The following is a 25,361-nucleotide window of genomic DNA, read 5'->3' as shown; positions in this document are numbered from 1 at the left end:
GGTCAAGACAAGTTCAAAACTTTAACACAATTGTTACTAATATTCTACACATCATAATCCACATCATTCTCCATATCAAAGTCAAGATAGGTACAAAATTTTAAAACAGTTGCTACTAACTCTACACATCATAATCCACATCATTATCCATATGAAGATCAAGACAAGTGCAAAACTTTAACACAATTGTTACTAATATTCTACACATCATAATCCACATTGATAAGGGTATTTTCGTAATAAGATCAGAATTCTTAAATGACTGAGCCTGTCAAAAGAAAAGGTATTATACCAACAATAAAGCCAACAACTCCAAAAGAATCGTCAGCCCCAAAGAAACCGTCGGTTTCAGAAAGGATCCATTCAGGACTTCGTACCCTATACCAGCAAGAAGCCAACGATTACATGAACAGATCTAGGTGAAGCTAACGGGTGCGTCTCTCTTCCAGACCAACGGATGACCCTGACAGACGGAGAAGCATACCAACGAGTCCTACATGGCCTTATGTGGCCTACACGCATATTCACATATGAAAACATCTTGTGCACTATGCATAAAGACCCTACCACAAGATTTTCACCTTCCTAGAATGGAGAGTATCCCTAAGATCTTAAGGGTATTAACTCCACATTCTCCTTAAAAGGAAAATCCTTGTATTCCTGAGATCTAGGTCTCTTCCACAAAACTATATAAGCAACATGCCTCCTCCTTTCCTAGGTACATAGAAAATCCCTAGCTCTCTCATTATAGAGTTCTTAGAGATTTCTCATTCGCTGACTTAACCTTTGGATGGTTTTTGGCCGGTACTCCACCAGTGCCTTCTGTTTGGTTCTTAAGAGCCATTAACTCATTAGCGATTTTCGTGCATCATCACACATCATTATCCATATTAAGATCAAGACAAGTGCAAAACTTTAACATAATTTTTACTAATATTCTACACATCATAACCTACATCAATATCTATATCAAGTTCAAGTTAAGTACAGAACTTTAAGATAATTGTTATGAATTCTACATATCATAATTCACATTAATATCTATATCAAGATCAAGACAAGCACAAAACTTTAAGACAATTATTATGAACTCTACATATCATAATTTGTATCAAGATCAGCATCAGGTATGTCATGCTCTTCATTTTAAATAGCGTCTCTTAAAGTTCCACCTTCAGGAACAACCTTAACTTCAATATTACCTATACAATACTCAACATTATTTTCAATATTGATAGGGACAACATCAATAATTGCTTATTGTTGGAATGTGTTGGATTCTCCATCTCTGACTTCTGGGACATTAAACATTCTCCTATGTTGGATGCATTGCACAACTTAATAAATGTTTAATTTTTTTGTAGTGTGTGATAAAATTCAAAATGTCTTACACGTTCTTTGAACTACTTGGGAAACTCTTGTTGTTGTATTTGAGTTATGGCTTCTCCAGTAGAATTATGCAATGTGTTTTTGCTTTCATTGTTCAGCTAAGCATTGTAAATAATATTTAATACAACTTAAACATCATATGAATATGACATCAAATACTTTAAATAAAGCTTTAGTCCAGGACTATTGTACAACAAATACCAATGAGCAGTATCAAGCAATGCACGAGACTAGTTGCCATAATTCCGTTTACCCCTGTAAGTTGGGTTGTTTGTGAAAAAACTGTCAATCATTCGCTAGGTTCACCAAAATCTTCATTTCTTTCCCTCTAATTATGCACAGTTTCGATCTTATCAATATACAAAGACATGTTGTTAATACATTCTTTAAGAATGTAAGCCTTTACAATCTTTACAATCGAACCTTCTGGTCGGGCTCAGTTTGAAACGTATCTTTTCAATTTCCCAAGATACCTACGAGGAAAAAGTATTGGGAGTATGATTAATTATGTATTTTATACCATATGTAGCTAATTATTTTTTTTCTTTTTATGGGAAATATATAATTAATGGATGCATCAATGGATCTAATTACCTTTCAATTGGGTACATCCACCGATATTGTATCGGGCCTCCTAGAATGGCTTCTCGAGACAAGTGAATAGTAAGATGGACCATAACATCAAAGAATGCTAGAGGAAAGAACCTCTCGAGCTTGCATAGTATGAGAATTATACACTTTTCTAGTTTCTCCAAGTCACTTTGCTTTAGGGTCCTTAAGCAGGATACTTGACTAATTTCAAAAAGTCATAAAAACTATCCATTTTCATCAAGTTTTAATGAAAAGAAAGCTCGAGACTTGTCATATGATCCATTAGGACATTTTTTTCAAATGCAATGGGTGCTTAAAGTTCATATTTTGTAAGTCTATTTGTGCCTTGTCCGTGTCCTTATTTTTCCCCACAATGCCCAACAAAATACCATAAGTACTCTTACTAATATTCTTCTCCACGTGCATGACATCAATGTTGTGCTTAAGTTTCTTATTTTTCCAATATGGTAGCTAGTACAAACTACTTGTCTTTGACCAATTCGGCTCCCCAATGAGTGGTCTCTTCTTGTTACTTGAATGTTTTCCTAAAATTACATTTGGCATTCTATCTAACTGCTCTTGTATCTTTCCTGCCAGTAACTCTAAAGATCTCTTCCATTTTTTCGATAAACCATTATACAACCGACTATTTCACCAACGATGTTCCATAGACAAATGAGCTCGATAGGTAATGAATCCAATTTTACTTTCCAAAGATTCTGAATATGATTCGTCATTGCAAGTGTAACAAGAATAATAATCCTATGTCCTCCACCCAGACACGTTACCAAAACCAATAGTTATGTATTATCCATAACAAAGTTGCATGAATCTAGAAATACTCTTTACTATAGGCATCTTAAGTTTCTGCACCTTCTTCCCACAACTTCTTTAACACGTCAACCAATGGTTTCAAGTAAATATCAATCTTATTTCTAAGTTGATAGGAAGAATAAGTAAGGACAATATAAAATATAGTAAGGACAATATAAAATGTAGCTCTTTCATAATAATCAGCCAAGGCAGTAGGTTATAGGGGATAAGTATGACAGACCACATACTATAGTTTTTGTTCATGTTTTCAAAATGTTTAAATCCATCTGTAGCCAACCCTAACCTCACATTACGAGGTTCAAGGGCGAAATCAGGATGTTGTAAATCAAACTCCTTCCACTCCTCACTATCAGTTGGATGCCTCATTATCCCATAGTCCACACATTTGTTTATATACCATCTCATGTCCTTAGTTCCTTATCTTGACATGTACAATCTCCTCAGTATCAGTGTCAATGGGAAGTAATGCAATACCTTATGAGAAATCTTCTTACCACAAGTATGTATATCCTTGTACCTAGGCTACTCACATTGCGAGGTTCGAGGGTGAAATCAGGATGTTGCAAATCAAACTCCTTCCACTCCTCACTATCAGCCGGATGCCTCATTATCCTATCGTCCACACGTTTGTTTATATACCATCTCATGTCCTTAGCTCTTTGTCTTGACATGTATAATCTCCTTAATATTAGTGTCAACAAGAAGTAATGAAATACCTTATGAGGAATCTTCTTACCACAAGCACGTATATCCTTGTACCTAGGCTACTCACACACTAGACATATATCAAGGTTTTCATTTTTCTTCCAGAATAGTGCACAATCATTTTTGCATGCATCTATATGCTTGTATGATATGTCCAAGTCACATAATATCTTCTTTGCTTCATAAGCCTTGAAACCAAGTTACCTTTCGGTAAAAGCCTTATTAACAATTCTAGCATCATATCAAGTCCTTTGTTACTCAAGTTAGTCATTACCTTTACATTCAACATCTCAATAACAAACTTCAATATAGTATAATCAATGCAACCCAGATACAACTCACACTTCGCATCTTCCTAAAATTTGTCAAAATCACGCACTTACTCATCTTGATTTGCATTTCTTGATTCCCTTTTAATTCGGTCACCCACCAAGGCATCGATACCATCCATTTGATCACCATCCAACATTTCATTATCATGAATGTTCTCGTTCAATACACGAGATTCTCCATGATCATACCATTTATTGTAAGATTGCATAATCCCACGATGAAGCAAATGAACATGCACAACATAAAGAGATTTTCGATAGCAATTTACACATGGAATACACGGGTTCAAAATATTATCACTCGAGTCCACAACCGCCATTGCAAAATTAATAAATGAATTGACCCCAGTAATATATGATTCACTTAATCTGCTATCAGGTGTCTTACATAGTGTCATCCAACTTTTATCTATGTTGGACTACAAATGCAAAGTAAATGTTACTTTAGCAAAATAATGACAACTCATGCATAATGTATTCTAACATCCAAGTCTAGAATCTACTTAGATAAAGTCATATCTCATTCAAGAATGCACAAGTCTATATAAACCTTAATACTTAAACAAATATACATAAAACAATTAAACACTCATAATATCAATTTATATCACCTTATAATACCATGCAAGCCACCCGCTTGCTCCAACTCAATAACCCACCATAAATGAGTTATCAACCTTACAGTATAGAACGCTTACAAGTATTAAAAAAACGTTAGTATAATCAAATAAAAGTTATTCAACAATATCCATCTACAATTCCAAAAAATAAGAAATACTCTCAATATAAATTTAAACCACCTCAAAATACTATGCAAGCCACCAGCATACTCTAACTCAACAACACACCACAATACCAATTATCAACATCACAATATAAAACGCTTACAAGTATTGAAAAAAAAAAAACGTTAATATAATCAAACAAAAGTAACTCAACAATATCCATCCATAATCCCAAAAAATAAGAAACACTTTCAATATGAATTTAAACCACCTTATAATACTATGCAAGCCACCTGTTTGCTCCAACTCAACAACCCACTATAATATCAATTATCAACATTAAAATATAGAAATTTACTAGAATTTAATAACAAATTACTTACTATGCTCAAGCTAGTGCACACCTCTACCAAAGAAATCTGAAGTGACAACAAATAAAAATTGTCCAACCTACCAATACTAGAAAAATAAAAAATTATAATAATCCAAAACATAAATCTTAAACAAACTGATCAAACACATAAACCTTAAAAAATTAAAAAATGCCACATGTCATCAATCATTTATGGTGTGCTTATATTCTAGAGATACATTACTCACAATTAGTTGAATTTCTCAAAATTGCCTTAGGAAAAAAATGGGGACAAAATCCCCAAGTCCTCTATAAGTGCACGATTGTTGAAAGAATGATAAAAAAAAAAAGTCATAATAAATACCACAGTGATAGTATAAGAATTGGGAGAAAGAAGCCTACATTGATAGCTCCCACTGAAAACCTCACTTCATAAATTATAGACTCTTATAACTAAATCTGAAATATAGGGCCTCTAAACAATTGTAAGAGCACAAACTAGAGTATGTCACTTGTAAAGAATTGATCAAAAGTTAACCTATAGATAAGAGTGATACATTAGCTACAAGGTTTATAAAAGCTATAAAAACTAAGGTTATGTGGCAAACAACCTGTAATCCCATCTTAGTTTGATAACAACTTAGATAAATCTCTATTGCCACAAGGTTCCCATCTTAGTTGAACAACAATTTGGAATGGACTTTATCGCAACCATGGTCCATAATAAAGCATCTTAGAATGGGAAAGAACAAAATCATTTTTCCATATCACAAAATGCGTTGACGTGTAAGTGATGGTTTGTAATTTTTCTTGTTTCAATGGCGGGGTTGCTATTATTAAAATATGACATTCAAACTGCCCTCCTTCTTTTATGATTTATGGGGATTTTATTATTAAACTAAGTAGCAGCTTATGCAAGTTTGCCACTTCCATCTTGAAAATAAATTAGAGTAGCATATGTTGCATTCAATCACCAATATTTAAGAAGCAATAGGAACAAGACAAAAGAATGTTATGGAAGAAGCATACACTCTAGAACCTCATTTGGCATTGTGCAACGTCACCAAACAGAGCATATAACTTAACATCCCAAACCACAAAATCCCTATTGCTTATTTCCCTACATTTTCTGAACCTAAATACAAATATGCACTTTTATAAATAAAGAAATCCAGAGCAACCAAACAGAGCACAACACTGCAAAAATCATAAATTTCCCTCCCTATTGCTTCTTTTCCCTACATTCTTCTTCACAAACTTACTAAATTGAACCCCTAAAAAATAAACAAATAAATTATGAGCAACCAAACAGAGCACAACTTGAAGTTTAGAAAAAAAAAATTCTAATTTATATTTTTAAAAAAAGGAAAAATAAAATGTGAGGAATGCTAGAGTGACATATGGGTTAGCAATGATGGAGAGCTTGGAAGAGTCCCATTGAAAGGGACAAACACCGAATTGAAAGGAAAAGGGAGGTGGTGAGGCAAGGGTGAGGATTATGATTGGCGGCAAAGGAGTGAGAGGCTCGATGGTGAGGCAAGGGTGAGGGTGATGATCAACAACGGAGTGAGAGGCTCGTCGGCAGTGTGGATCGGAGGGAGGTGGTGATGAACAAACAAGAGTTGTAGCTCAGTGGCGGTGTCGATCGGTGAAGATGGGGAGGTTAATGGCATGGCAGTGGGGAGGTGGAGTGGTGAACAACATAGTGTGGATTGGCAAGGTGTGGATTAGTAGTGGCAAGGTGGAGAGACTGAACGGTGCAAGAGGGGAGAGAAATATAAGGGAGTGGGTTTCTGAAAAATGAGAGTAAAAGGGGGTTTTATATAACATTTTTAGTGACGAAATTTGTTTTGTCGCTATTGGCTACTTTTAGCAATGAATATCGGTTTCATCACCTAAAATTTCTCTTTAATATTTTTAGCGATGACTTATTGATGACCTTTAGCGACAAAATGTTTTTCGTCGCTGAAAAGTTCCCCAATTTATGTCATTATTTTTAGCAACGACTTTGTTTCGTTGCTATTGGATACTTTTAGCAACAAAATCAATTTTGTCGCCTATAATGTTCCCAGCAACACCTCTAGTGACGAAACTTTTAGTTGCTAAAAAGTTAAATTGTTAACAACAAAATAGTTCGTTGCCATAGATTAATTAAATTCATGCCCACTTTTTTCCTTTTGCCACCCTTATTTCAGATCAACAAATAGCACTGTTTTAAAAACCGTACCAGACCGGCCGGTCCAATCGGTTCAACCAGGAACCGAGAGCCAGTCCGGTCCGGTTAAAACTCCTAAAACTGGTCAAAAACCGGTCAAAAACAGGAAAACCGGTCAAAAACCGGGCAAGAATCGGGGTTAAACTGGAAATAAAAAAAAAAAAACGGTTCGATGACTGGTTTGGTTTTTAAAACCATGACAAATAGTGACGAAATTCAACTTTCATTGCCAAATGTTTTTATTTTTATTTTTATTTTTTATATATAATATTGGTGACAAAATTCATATTTTGTCGCTATATATAAGATTTCAGTGATGAAAAATATTTCCGCACTAAGATTCGTCACCAAAAATATATTTTGTTGTAGTGTCAAGCCACCACATCAACAGGTTATGTGGGAAAATCATAAACCAAAAGAAAAATAGGAATTGTGTCCATCTTGTTTTTTAAATTAAACATCATCCATCAAGAGCTATCTCTGTCTTCCTTTGGTCACCTGATACAAGATGCTAAAAATATTATAGAGGCTTTTAGATTTATTAGTTTTTCTCATATTGGTCATGAAGGCAGCTCTATCTTTGTAACTCATAACTTTGCTAGGCATGCTTTGCACGTCTTGGCTCATTTTTCTTAATGGAGTTTTCAAGTTTCTTCTATACAAAAAATAAAACATCATACACATTAAAATGGAAGGGACAAAGCACGTAATATATAGACAAATAAATATATATAATGTAGGAAAGTAGGAATTGAAACAATGGAAAGACGGCTAAAAAGTAAAAAGTAAAAACTATAGTTTTTAAGTAACTTTTGAAACCCTATTTTTTTATTAGATTTTGCTTAGCCTCTCCATTTTCAAAGACTTGAATTCAAATATGTCTTGTTGTAAATGATATTTAAAGAAACACTTTAATTTAAATGCAATGATGGTCTCTCAAAATGCATATCATTACAAAAGAGTTATCATCAACATGTCTTTATTTTAACACATATCATTAGTAAAGAGTTATCACGTGATTGTCTTTAAACTTATTACAAATACTGTGAACTTTGATAGAAAGAGTCATAAACCAAAGGATTACCATGAGATTGTCTTACATAGGTTTCCAATAGTTTTGTACCTAATTTTTTTATGCATACAAGCATCTATACAAAGGATCATCCATGATCCAATCATCCGTTTTGTTATAACATAACATACATATTATTAGAAGGGAAATGTTAATAAATTCCCTAAGGGCATTTGCTAATGAACCGGTTTTAGAAACTTTTTTTGGGAAAAAAAAAACAATTGATTTTTTTGACAGTTTTTTATATTTTTCATAAAAGTATTATTAAAATATTTTAAAATGGTTCATTAACAAATACTCTTAGGACATTCGTTAACAAGATCCTTATTAGAAAATAGTTACCATCATTGTCTTTGATATTGTTACAACAAGAAACTTAATATAAAGACTATGAATAGAAAAAAGTCATAGAGGAGTAAAGGACTCTTTTACCTAACATATACATAAGTCATATATAGAGTAAGATTGTCTTTTATTACCTTTTATTTTTTATTTTTTATGGTAACCTTTATGTAATGGTAATATGGTCATTGGCCTGTATATATGTTAGTTAAAATAGTCGTTTATGACTTTTTCTGTTAGCTATCTTAAAGACAATTTCATAGTATTAATATAGATAATAATCTCCTGGTATTAATATTATCTATCTTAATACCTTGAGATTGTCTTTTATGCAGTAAAAGTGTAAAATTTCTAGTACAGTTTTATTTGGTTGGGAGATGGAAAAATAGAGAGATAAAAAATCTTTTGTTTGGTAGAGAAGAAAAATGAGATAATAGAAAATATAGTTTGTCTATAAATTGATTTTCATGCCCTTTTACATAAAAATTAATATTTAAAAGAAAAAGAAATTGTTGTCAATAAAAAAAAAGTAAATGTTAAAGTTGAAAAAAGAAAGATAAAAAAGAAAAAACCAACTTTAAATCAAATGTAAGTGGGAGAAGATGGGGTAGATGAATAATTTCCCATTAAGCCTAGTAAGGGCATTGGTTTAAATAATATTTTTAGAAACTTTTTATAGGAAAAAAAAAACTAATTTATTTATATTATTTTATATTTTCCATAAAAGTTGTATAAAAAATTTCTTAAAATGGTCTATTAACAAATGAGCACTTATTAATTGTATTCGAAATTAAAAATATGCCTCAACTTTTAAAATTGAAAAGAGAAAACCTAAGGACATGTTTGGTAATTGCTTTTTCCCTTTATTTTCTGTTTCCAAAAACAATTTTCTATTTTTGAGACTAAAAAAATTGTTTGGAAATCCAAAATGAATAAAAAGTAAAAACTGTTCTCAAAACTCAATTTGTGAAGAAAACTGAAAACATGCAAAAGACTGTTTTCAGTTTCTAATTTTCAAAAGTTAATGAAAACACGCATTTAATTTAATGAATTTGTCTCATTTAATGAGTTAGCATTAGAGTTAAAATCCTAGTAACAACATATTTTAGTATTTTCAATTTTTTTTTTCAAATTTGTTTTTTGAATTTCAACTAACTAAACATGTTTTTGATTTCAAAAATACAACAAAATTGTTTTTCTTTATATTTCCAAAAACAAGTTTTTGAAAATAAAAAAAACAAAAACTATTACCCAACATAACCTAAACGTCTTTTTCTTTTTTTATTTTATATTGGGAAATGTTGAGTTGCATACTTAGCTTCCTTCTACAAACAGGGCTCATCAAATGATTGCAAGATATGCAACTCTCTTCCTAAGATAGCTCTCAAGTTACAAAGAAATTAAACTTATAGTTATAAGCTTGCTCCCAATTGAAAGATGGAAAACAAAGTATACAGAGGCCATGTCTTAGCTTTACCATATCCAAGCCAAGGTCACATATAAATTCAATGCTCCAATTCTCTAAACGCTAGGTCTCCAAAGGGCTTAAAGCTACACTAGCTACAACCCTTTTCATCCACAACACCATGAAACCCCGATCATCAGGCTCACTCCAATTTGATACAATATCAGATGGCTATGATGAAGGTGGGTTCACCCAAGCAGAAAACATCCAAGAATATCACACTTGTATGGTAGCTATAGGCTCAAAAACACTAGCTGACCTCATTATAAAGCACAAAAACACAGCAAACCCAATTGATTGCATAATCTATGACCCTTTTGTGCCTTGGGCTTTGGAAGTAGCTAAAAATTTTGGAATATTTGGTGCTGCTTTCTTTACTCAAACTTGTGCTGTGAATTTCATATACTATCAAGTGCATTGTGAACTATTGAAGCTGCCAATTACTTCCACACCCATCTCAATTCCTGGTCTACCTGTGCTTGAGCTTGAAGACATGCCATCTTTCATTAGTATGTCTAATTCATACCCATCTTACCTTGAGCGGTTGGTAAATCAATTTTCTAACTCGGAGAAAGCTGATGCCGTACTTGTCAACACCTTCTACGAGCTAGAGGTTGAGGTGAGTAATTATGTAATAGAATAACATCAATTTTATAACCATATTGTTAGAAATTTACTATTTGTTACTCTACTTTTGAGTAAACAATTTCACCTTAATTAACTGGATTGTCATTCACATTATATAAATGTTTTGAGAGATGTTGCTTTTCTTTTTTACTTTTCAGATGTTGTGACTATATATATCAATATTTCCAAGCAGCAAAAGACAAGTTTACAACTGATCTTGAGTCATTTGCATATAGAATGTTTCTGTAACCTTTGTACCGGCCGAAATTTGATTATGTTGTTCATTTGTCCTTTCTCATATCAGGTGGTGGATTCCATGTCTAAATTCTGTCGATTACTATCAATTGGGCCAACAATTCCATCTTTCGATCTAGACAACCGTGTGGAAAATGACACAGAATATGGACTAAACCTTTTTGTATTAGACTCATATTGCACTAATTGGCTCAACACTAAGCCAAAGGATCTGTTATTTATGTGTCATTTGGTAGCATGGCCAATTAAAGCAACAAGCAAAAATGGAGGAATTGGCATTTGCTTTAAAAGGAAGCAATTTTTATTTCTTGTGGGTGGTTACTAGTTAAGGCTTCAGAGGAGGCAAAGCTCCCTGAAATGTTTGTGGAAGATATAGGAAATAAAGGGTTGGTAGTGCAATGGAGCCCCCAATTGGAAGTGCTAGCAAATAAGGCTATTGGGTGCTTTTTAACCCATTGTGGTTGGAATCCAACCTTAGAGGCATTGAGCTTGGGAGTGCCTTTGGTGGGGATGCCACAATGGACAGATCAAATTCCAAATTCCAAGTTTGTTCAGGATGTGTGGAAGATGGGAGTGAGGTCTAAGGTTGGTGAGAATGGTATTGTGGGAAGAGAAGAGATTGAGTTTTGCATTAGAGAAGTAATGGAGGGAGAGAAATGAAAGAGAATGCTAAGAAATGGAGGAGTTTAGCTATAGAGGCTATTAGTGAGGGTGGCAGTTCGGACAAGAACATTGATGAGTTTTGTCCAAATTCATAAACTCCTAGTTTCTTCCTTAGCTAAGTTCAGTATTTTCTCATCTCAAGATGCAGGTTGAGAATGTGACCATTTTGTTCTCTCTCTTTGCCTCGCCTTGGACAATGATGTTTATTTAAATATTGACATTTTTATGGTCAAGAAAATTTCAGGCTGGTTATGGGTTACGAAACAGTTATCTTAATACTAATCACACCTCAAACTCAATTATATGAGCTACATATATGGCATAAACAACACGTCTAAGAATCTCACAAGCGTGCAAGCCATTGACAAAAATGAGCCTTTAAATAGCCAAAAATGGCAAATACACTCAAAATACTTATTAAATAATTTAAATTACCCTCAAACTTACAAATGAACAAAATAACCTTAAAACCTCTTAAATAATCAAATTAGTCTTAGTATCTGCTTCTTTATGAATGTATTGTTCGTTGAAGTTATTATGTTGATGACTATATATTGATTTTTTTTAATATTTCTAATTGATACAGTGTTTTAAGAAAATAAACTAATGTTTATATTTACATTATATTCTGTGTGACAATAAAATTTTTGTTTAATTTTTAACACTCCATTTGTTTTGATAAAAAGATTTTAATTTTTGGAAGATGACTTGTTTTCTAAAAAAAATATTTTGCAGAAAATTGATTCATTTTTGTGTTTGGACATTCCCACCCTGAAGAATGAGCTATAAGAAACTCTTTTTTTTTTTTTTGGTAGTTTGACTTGCATAAAAACACTAAATTTCTCATATTCCAAGTAATTATTTGAATAAAACCTTGAATTCACAAATTGATCGCCCTGGATTTTTATTTTGTTTTTTGTGTATTGGTTTGTTGTTGAATAATGATATGTGACATTCCAAAAACACCTCCCACTCTATTGGACTCGTTTTTCATTAATCCCATACTTTTCTATTGCTTGATTGTATTTACCATCATACAAACCCAAAACATACCCAAAAAAAAAAAATAATGATCTTAGCAAAACTAGTTGGCACAGTATTCATTTCTATATCGTTGTTCTACGCTACATGTCACAATATTTTCACAAAGTTGGAATGTCACTCATTATATGTTAATAAAATAAAATAATACTATACCTAAGGCACACGTAATTAAAACAAGGATATTATAAAATTTTGTGAAATTTTTTGTGTCATAAACTCTCCTTATTTCATCTAAATAAACCTTAGTGTGGCATGTAGTTTTCCAGCCCCCAAAGAAAGCCACACACATAAAAAAAAAAAAAAATAAATAAAAACCAGAACTTTCTTGCCTAAGATCTCTGAGGATAAGATTTTCGGACTAGTGGGAAAATGAAATACCAAAAGAAATAGAGGAGTCGTGTCCATTTTGTGTGCTATGAAAGGAAAACATCATTTATCTACTCTTTTATTCTAACATTATGCTTTGACAAGCACTTTTTTTTCAAAGGCACCAATCAAATAATGTAAGGGACAAAGCCCGTAATACATAGTGTAGGAACCGAAACTATGAGGTGACAATCTTTTTTTCTTTTAATGGAAAGCAGGGTACTATTATTATTTATAAGAGCATTTTTACAAGTGTAGCTATCCATGAGACATTTCCTAAGGGTCCCAACTTTCATATCCCAAACATTCAACAACAACAACAACAACAACAAAAATTTCATATTCCAAACAAATAAGTTGTATGAAGAAGATGGACAACAGTTAAATTCTTTTACTATATTTGTCTTCTCACATCCCTTTAACGCTAGTTTATTTGTACATTCGTAAAATCCATTGATTTTACGGTAATATGAGGTGACTCTCTGAAAGGACGGTTTACAACGAAAGTTTTTAATAATAACTTTTTAAAACCCTATCTTTTATTATCTATTACTTAGGGCCCGTATAGTAAGAGACTTCTAGTAACGTTATTTAAGTTTTGTAGAAATACGTGTATGTGAAAAAGTATGTGGAAATACGTGTTGTGATGTTTAAACAACAGTTTTCATTGTTTAAACACCGTTACCAAACGGGACCTTAGCTTTTCCAATTGGAGACTGGAATGACTTAGAGTTTAAATAAGTTAAAAATAAATTATATTTAAAGAAACACTTTAATTTTAATACAATGATGGTCCCTTAATTTATATATGATTAGAAAAGAGTTATCATCAATATCTCTTCATTCTAACATACATATCATTAACATAGTTTTGAAATCCGGACCATTCAAAGAATCAAAAAATAGAGAGATTTAAGGTTTTTAAGGTGGTTGAATTTGATAACATCATAATTAATTTAATAATTATTTAAAATATAAATAAATATATAGGTACAAAATTTAGCAATTTTAACTAAAATAATATTTAAAGAGGTTAAAATATTTCTATCTTTTAATAAAAAAAGAGGTTAAAATATATATTGATTAATGATTAGATGATATTTTTCATAATTTATTACAAAGATTGAACAAATAATCTCTCATTATTAAAATATTTTAATAAATTTATACAAGATAAAGACATCTTAAAAAATAAATATGCTAAAGGCCATTCAAATTTATCCTAAAAGATTATAAAAAATATATAGAAAAAAGAGAGAAAAGTCAAGCACTCAAAAGATAAGATGATATTTTTCATAATTTATTACAAAGATTAAAAAAATATTCTCTTATTATTTAAAATATTTTAGCAAATTTATACAAGATAAAGACATCTTGAAAAATAAATATACTAACATAATAATACACTAGCTTGAGAAAAGGCCATTCAAATTTATCCTAAAAGATTATATATATATATATATATATAAAGAGAAAAGTCAAGTACTGAGTATATTATATCACTCGTTAGGGCAGTACATGCAAGGCACATGCTTGCCGTGGAAAAAAAGTAGTGATTAATGTCAATTATAGATTTTATTTGTATTACAAAACAAAGATATAAATCATTTGACATTTAAAGTACATAAAGATTTACATTAATCAAAAGAGACTTTAATTTTAAGAATTTTAATAATTATGTCATAAAAGTTAATCTTATTCGTATAAAAATTTTAAACAATCACAAAGTTAGGGCAGCTATCTAACATATAAATATCTATTTTATTATAATAGTTTTTTAGTACCTATTTCCTAAAGTCAATATATCCACTCACTAAAAATTTCTAGGAATGATAACGAATATTATCATTTTTCAACAATAAACAACTGAGTTTTACTTAGAAAATAAAAAAGATAAAAAAAAGTCATGCGTCATTGAATTTTCTATTTGATAAATTATAAGTTTTGAAAATTTAAACCTTGAAAATCAATTTTCTTTAGATAACAAATAAAACACCTTATATCATCATTCCAACTTTTCAAGAATTATAACCATCTAAAACTTAAAATACGTGAAGAATATTTTTAGGATGTTGAAACAAAGTAAGAGTATTTTAAACATTACACAATAAAATTGTTAGGTTCTAAATGTTTAGAACAATTGGCAAATCGTGAACATAAACTTGTCTAGATATAGATCTTAGAGTCTATAGGTATTATTAAATAATGTTCAAGGTGATTCAAGTCAAAATTCAAAAACATACAAGTTGTAGAAAGAAGAATTCAGAATCTGCCTGGTTCGACCGATCAAAAGACAGGCTTGACTAATTGAAACACGTATTTGCAGAATTTTAAGTCGGTCCAAATAGCAGTTCAAGCCCAAAAAGGATTAGGGTTTCAGATCTACTTCTCCTAGAATATAAAGGAAATCCTAAGTACGTTTTTAAAAAGCTTTTCAGTGAGAAAAAAGTATGCCTCTTTTGTATTTAGGGTTTTGTATCCAAAAAGCTCTCTCTCAAGATCAACAATAGTTGAAAATCTTAACTTTCAAGGTTGGTCTTGGAGTCACAAACAAGAGAGTTTGTGTTTTTTTTATCACAAGTGTAGGTGCTTGTGTTGCAAAGGCTAAGGAAAGAAGTAGTCCGTGAACTTGGAGCTATCATGGGGTCATGGTAGTAAGTTCTATGTGTAGTAAGAATAGGATATTAGTGGTCTAACTCTTATTGTAAATTTTAATTCTTTCTAGTGGATTTGCTTTTTACCTTGAGGATTGCTAGGTTAAATCCTCCCCAGATTTTTTACCGGTTTGATTTTCCCGGATCATCATATCATTGTGTTCTTTATATTCCGTTACTTTACATGATATGACTTTATTGTTTTAACCTAGATCTGAATAGTAAACCTAAGTATTCACTTAGTTAATTAATTAGGTTAAACAATCTAATTTATAGGGGTCTAAAACCTAACAAAAATATTTTAAGAATAATGAGCTTTTATTAGGGTTTAACTAAGAAAATAACAATATGACATATTTGCTTTTTTTCCAAAATATTAAGGGAAAAATTGCTTGATTTTAAAGTTTAAGGACGAATTGTAAACTACCCCAAATTTAAAGGATGAAAAGTTTTTTTATCATAAGTTTTTGTTTTTGTATGTAAAACTATGTGTTTTAACTTAAAATGGTGCGCAAAGAAAAAAAAAATACAAAAGTCAACCCAAGAAAATTGTATGTAAAACAATGAATTTTAGTTCAACAAAGCTGACTAAACCAATAAATTTTTTCTAAAAACACAACATTTTCATAATACTTTTATAATTTTGTTATATTTTATTTTATTTGTAAAGAATTGATAGCTCAATAGTTTTGAAAATATTGTTATGACAACAAGATGTCTTAATATTTTCACAAAAAAATGTTATGTCTACAACATTTTCACAACAAATCATAAGTAGTAAGTTGTTACAGATTGTTATTGGTGGGCGAAAAAGTTGTTTCACTGGTAAGTTTAAATTTAAACTAATAACAATTTACCACTTATGATTTGTTATAAAAGTGTTGTGAAAAATATTGTGGATGTTGCACTTCTTTTTTCACAATACCTTTATTTTTAGTCGGGGTTGGTTTCAGTATGAAATTTTATTATTTTATTTTGACTTATAAGAAATTAGGCCCTTAACAATTATATATGACTCATCCGGATTTTCTGAAGGCCGAGACTCAACAAATAGAGTATCACTATGACAACACCTAAGTGAAAGATGCTAACTCAGATCACCCCCTATATCCATTCTTTTTGTTCATTAAAAAAAAGTGCATAATTCTTATATATGCATCAAATTTGCGACAAAGATCGGGCTTTCTTTTAATTTGGCAATTTGTATTTGGTGATATGGTAATTGGGAAGGATGATTAGATTGGTAGAAAATGACATGCCACACACATTTTTCTTCTCTGTCAACAATTATTTTGATGTTCAGATTTTTGTCTTTGAGGGCCAGTATGCTTTGGCACATGAGATTATCATTTCTTGATAGGATTGGAACTTTTATTCTTTACCCACCATTTGATAGATAACATAGTCTGAGCTACAAAGGTGTTGCACGCATATGTAAAGTATTAACTATTAGTCGATCCCTATCTAAAAAAAAAAAAAAAAACTATTAATCGATCAGTTTAAACAAAAAACATGAACCATTCAAATTTTTTTTTTAGGGAACGTGAACCATTCAATTTTATTGTTTTAGGGGTACGTGAAACATTCATTTTATTTTATTTATTTTTAGGGAAGGTAAACCATTTTTACCATTTAATTAAAAAGTAGCTCTATTTCAAAAAAGATAATTAAAAAGTAGCATTACCTAGCAAAACTTAGGGTCCGTTTGGTAAGAAATTTCTAGTAATGTTATTTAAGTTTTTGTAGAAATACGTGTGGATGAAAAAGTTTGTGAAAATACATGTTGTGGTATTTAAACAAAGATTTTCGTTGTTTAAACACTATTACCAAATTGAAAACCACTTATTTTGAATACTGCTTATATTGCTAAAACTAAAAACTTTTTACTGAAAGTACTGTAAATAAAAGTAAAAGTTAGTTGAAATAGTATAGTGGGGTCCATAAATAGTATCAAAAAATGCAGTGAAGCCAATAAATAATATCAAATAATGCATGAACAATACTGTGGGACCCACAATTTTTTCAGCAAATGCAAAAAATTTTCATCCCAACGCAATCCAAACGCACGCTAAGTCTTTAATCCAAAGTCAAAAAGAAAAGTTTCCTAATCAAAGTCCGGGCGAAAATAGCCAAATACCACGTTTTGGCAAAATTTGTGGCAAACTAGCACTATTTTGAAAATATTTAGCAATTTATCACTTTTTTAGTACTTGAGTTTCACAAAATTGAGTTCTAAATAATACTCAAGTTTAGTGATCTTGAGTTCTTAGGTGAGTCGCCAGCGTGGCATTGCTGACTTGGAATTTGTGTAAGTTAAAAAGTAATATGGTACTCGATATTACGAAAGTCGAGTACCTCTTTATAGTACTCAAGCTTAACAAAGTCGAGTACTTTGTTTTATTTTTTATTTTATTTTTTTTTCTACTTTTTATTTTGTACAAAACTTTTACTTATTTCATCTTCAACTGCTTGTGATCGTTGTATCCACCAAATTAAGTACAGTGCCTGGACTTGAAAAAGTTCATGTGTAAGTAATTGGAGTTGCAGTTAGCTAAGCACAAAGTAGTCTGGCAGTAACTATTCACTAAAGGTGCCCATTAGATGTTAGGAAGTCAGTAAAATGCAAAATGGCCCTTACCCTGGATAACACCTAAACAAAGGACCGGATGGCAAAGGCCTCATTGAGTATACTGTTGTAAAAGTGTTGCACAAAAAAATGATAAGAGTTGGTAATTTGATATGATTCTAAACAAAAAAAAATGATAAGAGTTGGTAATTTTATCTGATGTTCATAATCGGAGATCACCAATGATACATATAAATAGGACCTTTCAGTTCATCATTGTAGAAGCCATGACATGAAGAATTGTTTGTTGTATACATATGTGTCGGCAAAATTTAATGTAGTTTTTTTAACACATCGTCCTCGTGGTTGGCCCGGCCCTACCTTAGTTTAATGTCTTGGGAAAAATTCTATATAACTGTGAATAAATTTCAGCAAGCACAACGAAACTACAACCACACAAGAATACAAAGATTTACGTGAAAATCCTTTCTCCTTGAAGGGAAAAAACGGGGACAAACTCCGAATAATTTCACTCTATTAAATAGAGATTACAATACTTAGAGATACAACTTGAGCAAAAAAAAACTCTCATTTTCTTTTCATTCACTGCTCTCTCTCACTATGTATCTCTCACAATTTTCTCTTACTCTCTCTATTTTTCTCTTCTCTTTTGCTTGCTCACTCACTCACACAGTTCTTCAAAACTACACTTAGTCCTCACTTTCTCTGGGACTTCACTTTTTGCTTATTGGCCGAATGGGTTCCCCTCTTGACTTTCTCTGAGACTACACTTCTTGCTCATTGGCCGAATGGGTTCCCCTCTTATTTCTTCATCTTTTCCTTCTTTTCTTCTTTTCATACTCTTGACATCAAATCACAATAAATGCAACTCAATTGCCTTGACTTTGCTTCAACCCCTTTCTTATCTTCTTTTTCTCCTCCGCGTGTCCAACACACCTAAGTCACCGTCCAAGAAGAAAACAGGCTAACTTTTGTGACTTGTCCAATCACCTCTTTAATGAGGTGTTTTATCAAGTGTGGGCTAGACCTATGGTGCTTATTTACTTTTCGTTAACACAATAAGCATTTATTTTTGGAAAGAAATCATTTATTTCTAAAATGTGTCAAGTATTTATGTCCCACTTGGCGTAAGGTAAAACAAAAAAAGTTTGGCACAGGAAAGCAACAATGCTCGTAACACATAAATAGGCACTTTACCGCAATTGTTTTATGTGACAAATTAAGTGGTAGGAAAAAATACTGAGCCTATATCATAGTGAAGACAAACAATACAGTCTTGACTCACAAAATAATTGAGGCAAAGTGTGAACGTTTCTGTACTGTACTGACATTGTTGATAATGAAATATGCCATTACTTTTGAAATTGAAAAGATGGCACGTACAACCTACCAGTCTTTTTGTTCTTTGGAATTTGGAATTGTCGAGTCGCATACTTCCTCCTACAAATAGGGTTCACCAAATAGCAAGACATGTTCTCTTCCTAAGAGCATTCGCAGCAGTGGAGCTAAAAATTTAGTTTTTTAACTCCACCAAAAGTTACTTTATCTATTTTACCTATACACATGCTGCAGCAGTGGATCTATTTTAGCTTCTAACATAATAAAATAATATAAACATCACAATAAAATAATATATCTTCTACAATAAAATAATATATCCTACTACCAAAAAAAATCATCACAAACCGATCAATAGCAAAATCCATTACCACTGCCAACCAAGAACCACCCACAACCACCCAACAACAACTAGCAAGCCAAGAACAACCACCCACAAATACGGCCAAAAATCCAAATTAGCCAAAAACCACCACACAAATCACCACAAAAAAAAAAAAATCAAACACAAGCTAACTTGGCCAAATTGAAGTGATTTTGACAACTAAACCATAAAACAAAATAAACCCAAAAAACCCAATTGGCAATTTATCACAGCTAGCTAGTGGAAACAACGCCGAACCTTAATTGTATCACATAACAACCACCGCGCCGAACTGCATCAACCACCGCAACACCGGCGACTTCTCCAACTCCAAAAACCTCGACACCACCGCGCCGAGGACTCTCCAGGCCTCGATCGCCGCCGCCAAGTCCTTTGGCAAATTCTTCAACGACCTCCCAGCCTCCGCTAGCACCATCAAAGCCTCCTCTCTGTTCTTGTCCTCCGCCGACGACCCCTCATCGCCTCCTCCTCCTCTACTACCACCTCCGCCGCTGTTTCCATTGTTGTTGTTGTCGTCTCCGCCGGGGAATGATACGGCGAAGTTTGCGATGGAGAAAGCGGTGAGGAAGTGGCGGGTGGGGTTGTTGTGGTGGTGGAGAGAGAGTGAAGTGGGTGAGAGAGAGACGGAGGTGGAGGGAAGTGGGTGGTGGTGATGAGGAAGAGAGGAACGGACGGTGAGGATTGGGCTTGGAGAGAGATTGAGCAGAGAGGCAGTGAGCAGAGAGTGAGATTGAGAGAGATATGAAGTTCAGATATTTTAGATGAGAGAGAGAGAGAGAGAGAGAGGCACGGTGAGAGTGAATGAGAGAGAGAGCAAGTGGCCTTTTTTTTAATCAAAACCGGAATAAAATAATGCATTTTATTTTTAGCTTTGATGAACAGTGCACATCTATATATAGATGTGTACTGTTCATAATAATCTAAAATTTTAACTTTTGCCTCCACTGCTGCAGCGTGACTTTTGTATTTCTGGAGCTAAATTTTAGCATTATAGCATTATAGCTACACTGCTGTGAATGCTCTAAGATAGCTCTAAGTTAGAAAGCTACTAAACTCAATAGTTGTTGAGCCAGCTCCCGAGTGAGAGAAATGGAAAACAAAGCATATAGAGGCCATGTCTTAGCTTTACCATATCCAAGCCAAGGCCACATAAATCCATTGCTCCAATTCTCTAAACGTTTGGTCTCCAAAGGGCTTAAAGCTACACTAGCCACAACCCTTTACATCCACAATACCATGCAACCCCAATCATTAAGCTCTCTCCAATTTGACACAATATCAGATGGCTATGATGAAGGTGGGTTCGCCCAAGCAGAGAGTATCCATGCATATATCAATCGTATGGAAACTGTAGGCTCAAAAACACTGGCTGACCTTATTATAAAGAACAAAAACACAGCAAATCCAATTGATTGCATAATTTATGACCCTTTTTTGCCTTGGGCTTTGGAAGTAGCTAAAAAGTTTGGTATATTTGGAGCTGCTTTCTTCACTCAAACTTGTGCTGTGAATTTCATATACTATCATGTGCATCATGGACTATTGAAGCTACCAATTACTTCCACACCCATCTCAATTCCGGTCTACCTGTGCTTGAGCTTGAAGATATGCCATCTTTCATCAGTGTGCCTGGATCGTACCCAGCTTATTTTGAGATGGTGCTCAATCAATTTTCTAGCTCAGATAAAGCCGATGCAGTTCTTGTCAACACTTTCTACGAGCTAGAGCCTGAGGTGGGTAATTATATATGTTTATACAATTTCATTTTTATAATTTTTTTTTTGAAATTGTTTTATGTGAGTGTCGGACTGCCTTTTTTTTTATTTAATCATTTCACTCTTCTTTTGTGCAAACAATATGGGAGAATAAAGTGATTATAAAGGTAATACAAATTTTAAAATATAATATTTACAAATTGAGGTATCCCATTAAAAAAATATGATAATACTCACAATCGTCAGTATGTTAATTATTCAAACTTACAATGGTAAGAAAAAAGGTGAAGAGTCGGAAAAGAGTCAGAAATCTGAAGAAGAAACTTCGTCAAAATCAACAAGTTATGTCACATCAGTTATAAGAAAAATTTGTAATAATTTTAATATTTTTTTATTAAAAAAATTGACCATATGCCATATGCCCGAATTAGTTGGGGGTACAACCATCCAAATTGAAAATGTTGCATGTTCACATAATTACTCATTAATAGAACAGGTTTGGATACCATTTTTTAAGCCAACAAATAAATGCATTATTTTCTTTTCAATTTTTTAAAATTATTAAATTGGATTTTTCAAACACTTTTTCCTCTTTTTTTTTTTTTTTTCCTTTCTACCTTGCTCATAGTGGAAGTTCTAATATCACTTGATTCACTAGTTAAATTGATGGTTGCTTAGAAGCTCTTATTTCAAATTTGTTAGAAATTTAATCTCCATATTGTTTTATGTGACTCCATTAATGAAACATGTAGCCATTTTTTAAACCAGTAAATAAGTTCAGTATTTTGTTTTTCTTTTTTCTTTTTTTTTTAAACTTTATTATTATCACTGTGCATCATTGGGGTGATGGTTACTTCACAAGTACAAAGTTTTTGTAGGGTAAGAGGCAAAGACTAGAGATTAAGTCTCTAGAAGGAAACTTTACACACATATACACTAAAATTAAGCTAGATTAGAATTTCTATATTGTATATATAAAAAAAAAAAAAAAACTTTATTATTTATTATTTTTTCGATTTCAACCCTACCCCCTTTTTTACACACTGCTGATATTGGAAATCTCATATATATCACTTAGAAATTTGATTCTCACTTAAGGAGCTCTTATACAACCACACTTTGTTATAAATTTAATTCCCAAATTGTTTTTTGCAAGTCCACTAACATAGTATGTGTTATAATCTTAGTGTTCCACATGGATTAAGTGTAAGCTTAATCATATTTTTATAAGCTTTTGAGCACCATTCCCTTGCAAGCTAGTTTTAAAGGGTGAATTCTAACCATAGGTTCCTAACAGCATGTTGAGATATCTTTTATCTCAAAAGCATAAACAATGAGTTTGAGCTTATTAATGTTATATGCTTTTTTTTTTTTTTGAGAATCATGGATGTCTCGGTTGAAAATATCAAGAGGTGTCAATTATATTACAAGACTCTTGGCTATTAATGTTATATTAATCAACGCACTTTTGCTATAACGATTCCATCTAATACTTGATCAATTTATTATGCATAATTCGATGTGAATGCTCATCCTAACATAATTAACTTGAAACTTCCATAAAGATCATGTTAGAATTAAGGTTACAATAATACTAGTATCATATACTTTGCTACAACTATCTAACATATTGTGGGTGATGAAGTTAAAATAGTGAACTTTTGTGATAGTAACAAACACCCAATCATAATTTACCACACTAGAACAAATCTAACAGAGTGTGAGACAATGATACTAGCATTATTGTTAAGGTTGTAATTATCAACAAGTTTTCAATTATATAATTGTTGCTATTGTAACCTTTCATGCCGATCGAAATTTGATTATTGTCTTTTTCATATTAGGTAGTGGACTCCATGTCAAAAGTCTGTCAATTACTGCCAATTGGACCAACAATTCCATCTTTCTATTTAGATAAACGTCTAGAAAATGACAATGACTATGGGCTTAACCTTTTTGTATCAGACTCATCTATTTGCAATAATTGGCTCAAAACTAAGCCAGAAGGATCTGTTATTTATTTGTCCTTTGGTAGCCTGGCTAGTTTAAGCAACAAACAAATGGAGGAATTGGCATTTGCTTTAAAAGGAAGTAAATTCCATTTCTTGTGGGTTGTTAAGGCTTCTGAGGAAGCAAAGCTCCCTGAAAAGTTTCTGGAAGAGATAGGAAATAAAGGGTTAGTAGTGCAATGGTGCTCCCAACTAGAAGTGCTATCAAATAAGGCAATTGGGTGCTTTTTAACACATTGTGGTTGGAATTCAACCTTGGAGGCATTGAGCTTGGGAGTGCCATTGGTGGGGGTGCCACAATGGATCGATCAAATTACAAATGCCAACTATGTTCGGGATGTGTGGAAGGTGGGAGTGAGGGCTAAGGTTAGTGAGAATGGCATTGTTGAAAGAGAAGAGATTGAGTTTTGCATTAAGGAAGTAATGGAGGGTGAGAGAGGGAAAGATTTCCAAAAAAATGCTAATAAATGGAAGGATTTGGCTATAAAGGCTATTAGTGAGGGTGGCAGTTCAGACAAGAATATTGATGAATTTGTCTCCAAATTCATAAACTCCTAATTTAAAAGACTATTGTTTTTTAGATGTAATAATCTTAACTCATGATACAGTTTGAGAACATAATCACTTTTTTTTTCTCTAATTGTCTCTCTGCGGAGATTGATGCCATTGTTTTTAAATTTTCACTGTGGTCAATGAAAAAATTCTAAGTTTGTGATTAGTTGTGAAACATTATCTAAATACTAATCACACCTTAAGCCAAGAATCTTGTACTTGTAGTTCAACAGGCCGATACTTTTGGATCATTTTAACATAAACATTAATCCTACTTTGTCATTGTAACTATTGAATTATTAAATAAATAAAAAAACACATCTCAAACCCAATTATACAAGCTAGATATGTGACATTGATCACACGTCTAGGAATCTCACTAGTGTGCAAGGTCTTATTAAGAAAGAATAACTATTCTCCAAAAGTGATTCAACAATTGTTCTCTACGTGACAACTAACATTCTCACATAATTCATAACACCAAACAGTCCACAAAATTATAAGCTTTCCACATTATTATCCTAGAACTAAAACTAACATTAAAAAGAAATTATTCCTACGGCGCTGAAGGAAAATTCTTGTGAGCTAGATATTCTTTAGAGTGTGAAATGTTAAAAGGAGAAAAATGTGAGCTCCATAGCTCTGTAAGTAATCAATAAACCTAACTAGCTAGAACAAACAGATAAAAACAAGAACATAATTGGTCACAGTAAATAAACTCCGTAGACATAGAAACAATAAATAAGTTCACTTGTGGGTTCCTAAGAATAATCAGATTGTAATTGTTCAATTTCCTGCAACATAATCAATTTTGTTTGTAGTCATATCTGAAATCAAATATGATAACATCTCAGTTCAAAAAAAGAAAACAATCTTATGTATCAATTCCATTCAAAATGCTGGTTCTTTTTACGGAAAAAATTGGCCTTTGCCCTTTTTAAAAAAACAATCTAGCATTTTGTCTTCTTTCTCAAACTAATTAGGAAAATGCCCCTATTTTGAAAATCGATTTTCTCAAAATTGAGTTAAGCCCTATAGCGGCGTTTTTAAAAAGCCTATAGTGACGTTTTAAGGACTTATAGTGGCGTTTTGTAACTCGATCAACATGAAGTCAAGTTATAGGTAAAAAAAAAAAGAAAAATAT

The 25,361-nt window shown here is 32.4% G+C and overlaps 1 protein-coding gene and 1 pseudogene across 1 annotated transcript; both read left to right on the top strand.

The window, feature by feature from the left end:
- Positions 1–9,908: 9,908 nt before the first annotated feature.
- LOC111989251 (UDP-glycosyltransferase 74F2-like) lies at positions 9,909–11,810 on the top strand (annotated as a pseudogene).
- Positions 11,811–20,968: 9,158 nt separating this feature from the next.
- LOC111989334 (UDP-glycosyltransferase 74F2-like) lies at positions 20,969–24,302 on the top strand. Its single transcript, XM_065775678.1, is given in 3 exon segments — positions 20,969–21,522; positions 21,525–21,674; positions 23,501–24,302. Coding segments are annotated over 3 exon segments (1,365 nt in total). The 5' UTR covers positions 20,969–21,030; the 3' UTR covers positions 24,224–24,302.
- Positions 24,303–25,361: the final 1,059 nt, after the last annotated feature.

The sequence above is a fragment of the Quercus suber genome, unplaced genomic scaffold, assembly GCF_002906115.3.
Source record: "Quercus suber isolate HL8 unplaced genomic scaffold, Cork oak 2.0 scaffold_117, whole genome shotgun sequence".
NCBI lineage: Eukaryota > Viridiplantae > Streptophyta > Magnoliopsida > Fagales > Fagaceae > Quercus > Quercus suber.
Note: the sequence above shows the minus strand (reverse complement) of the source record. Positions and strands in the feature narration are given on the sequence as shown.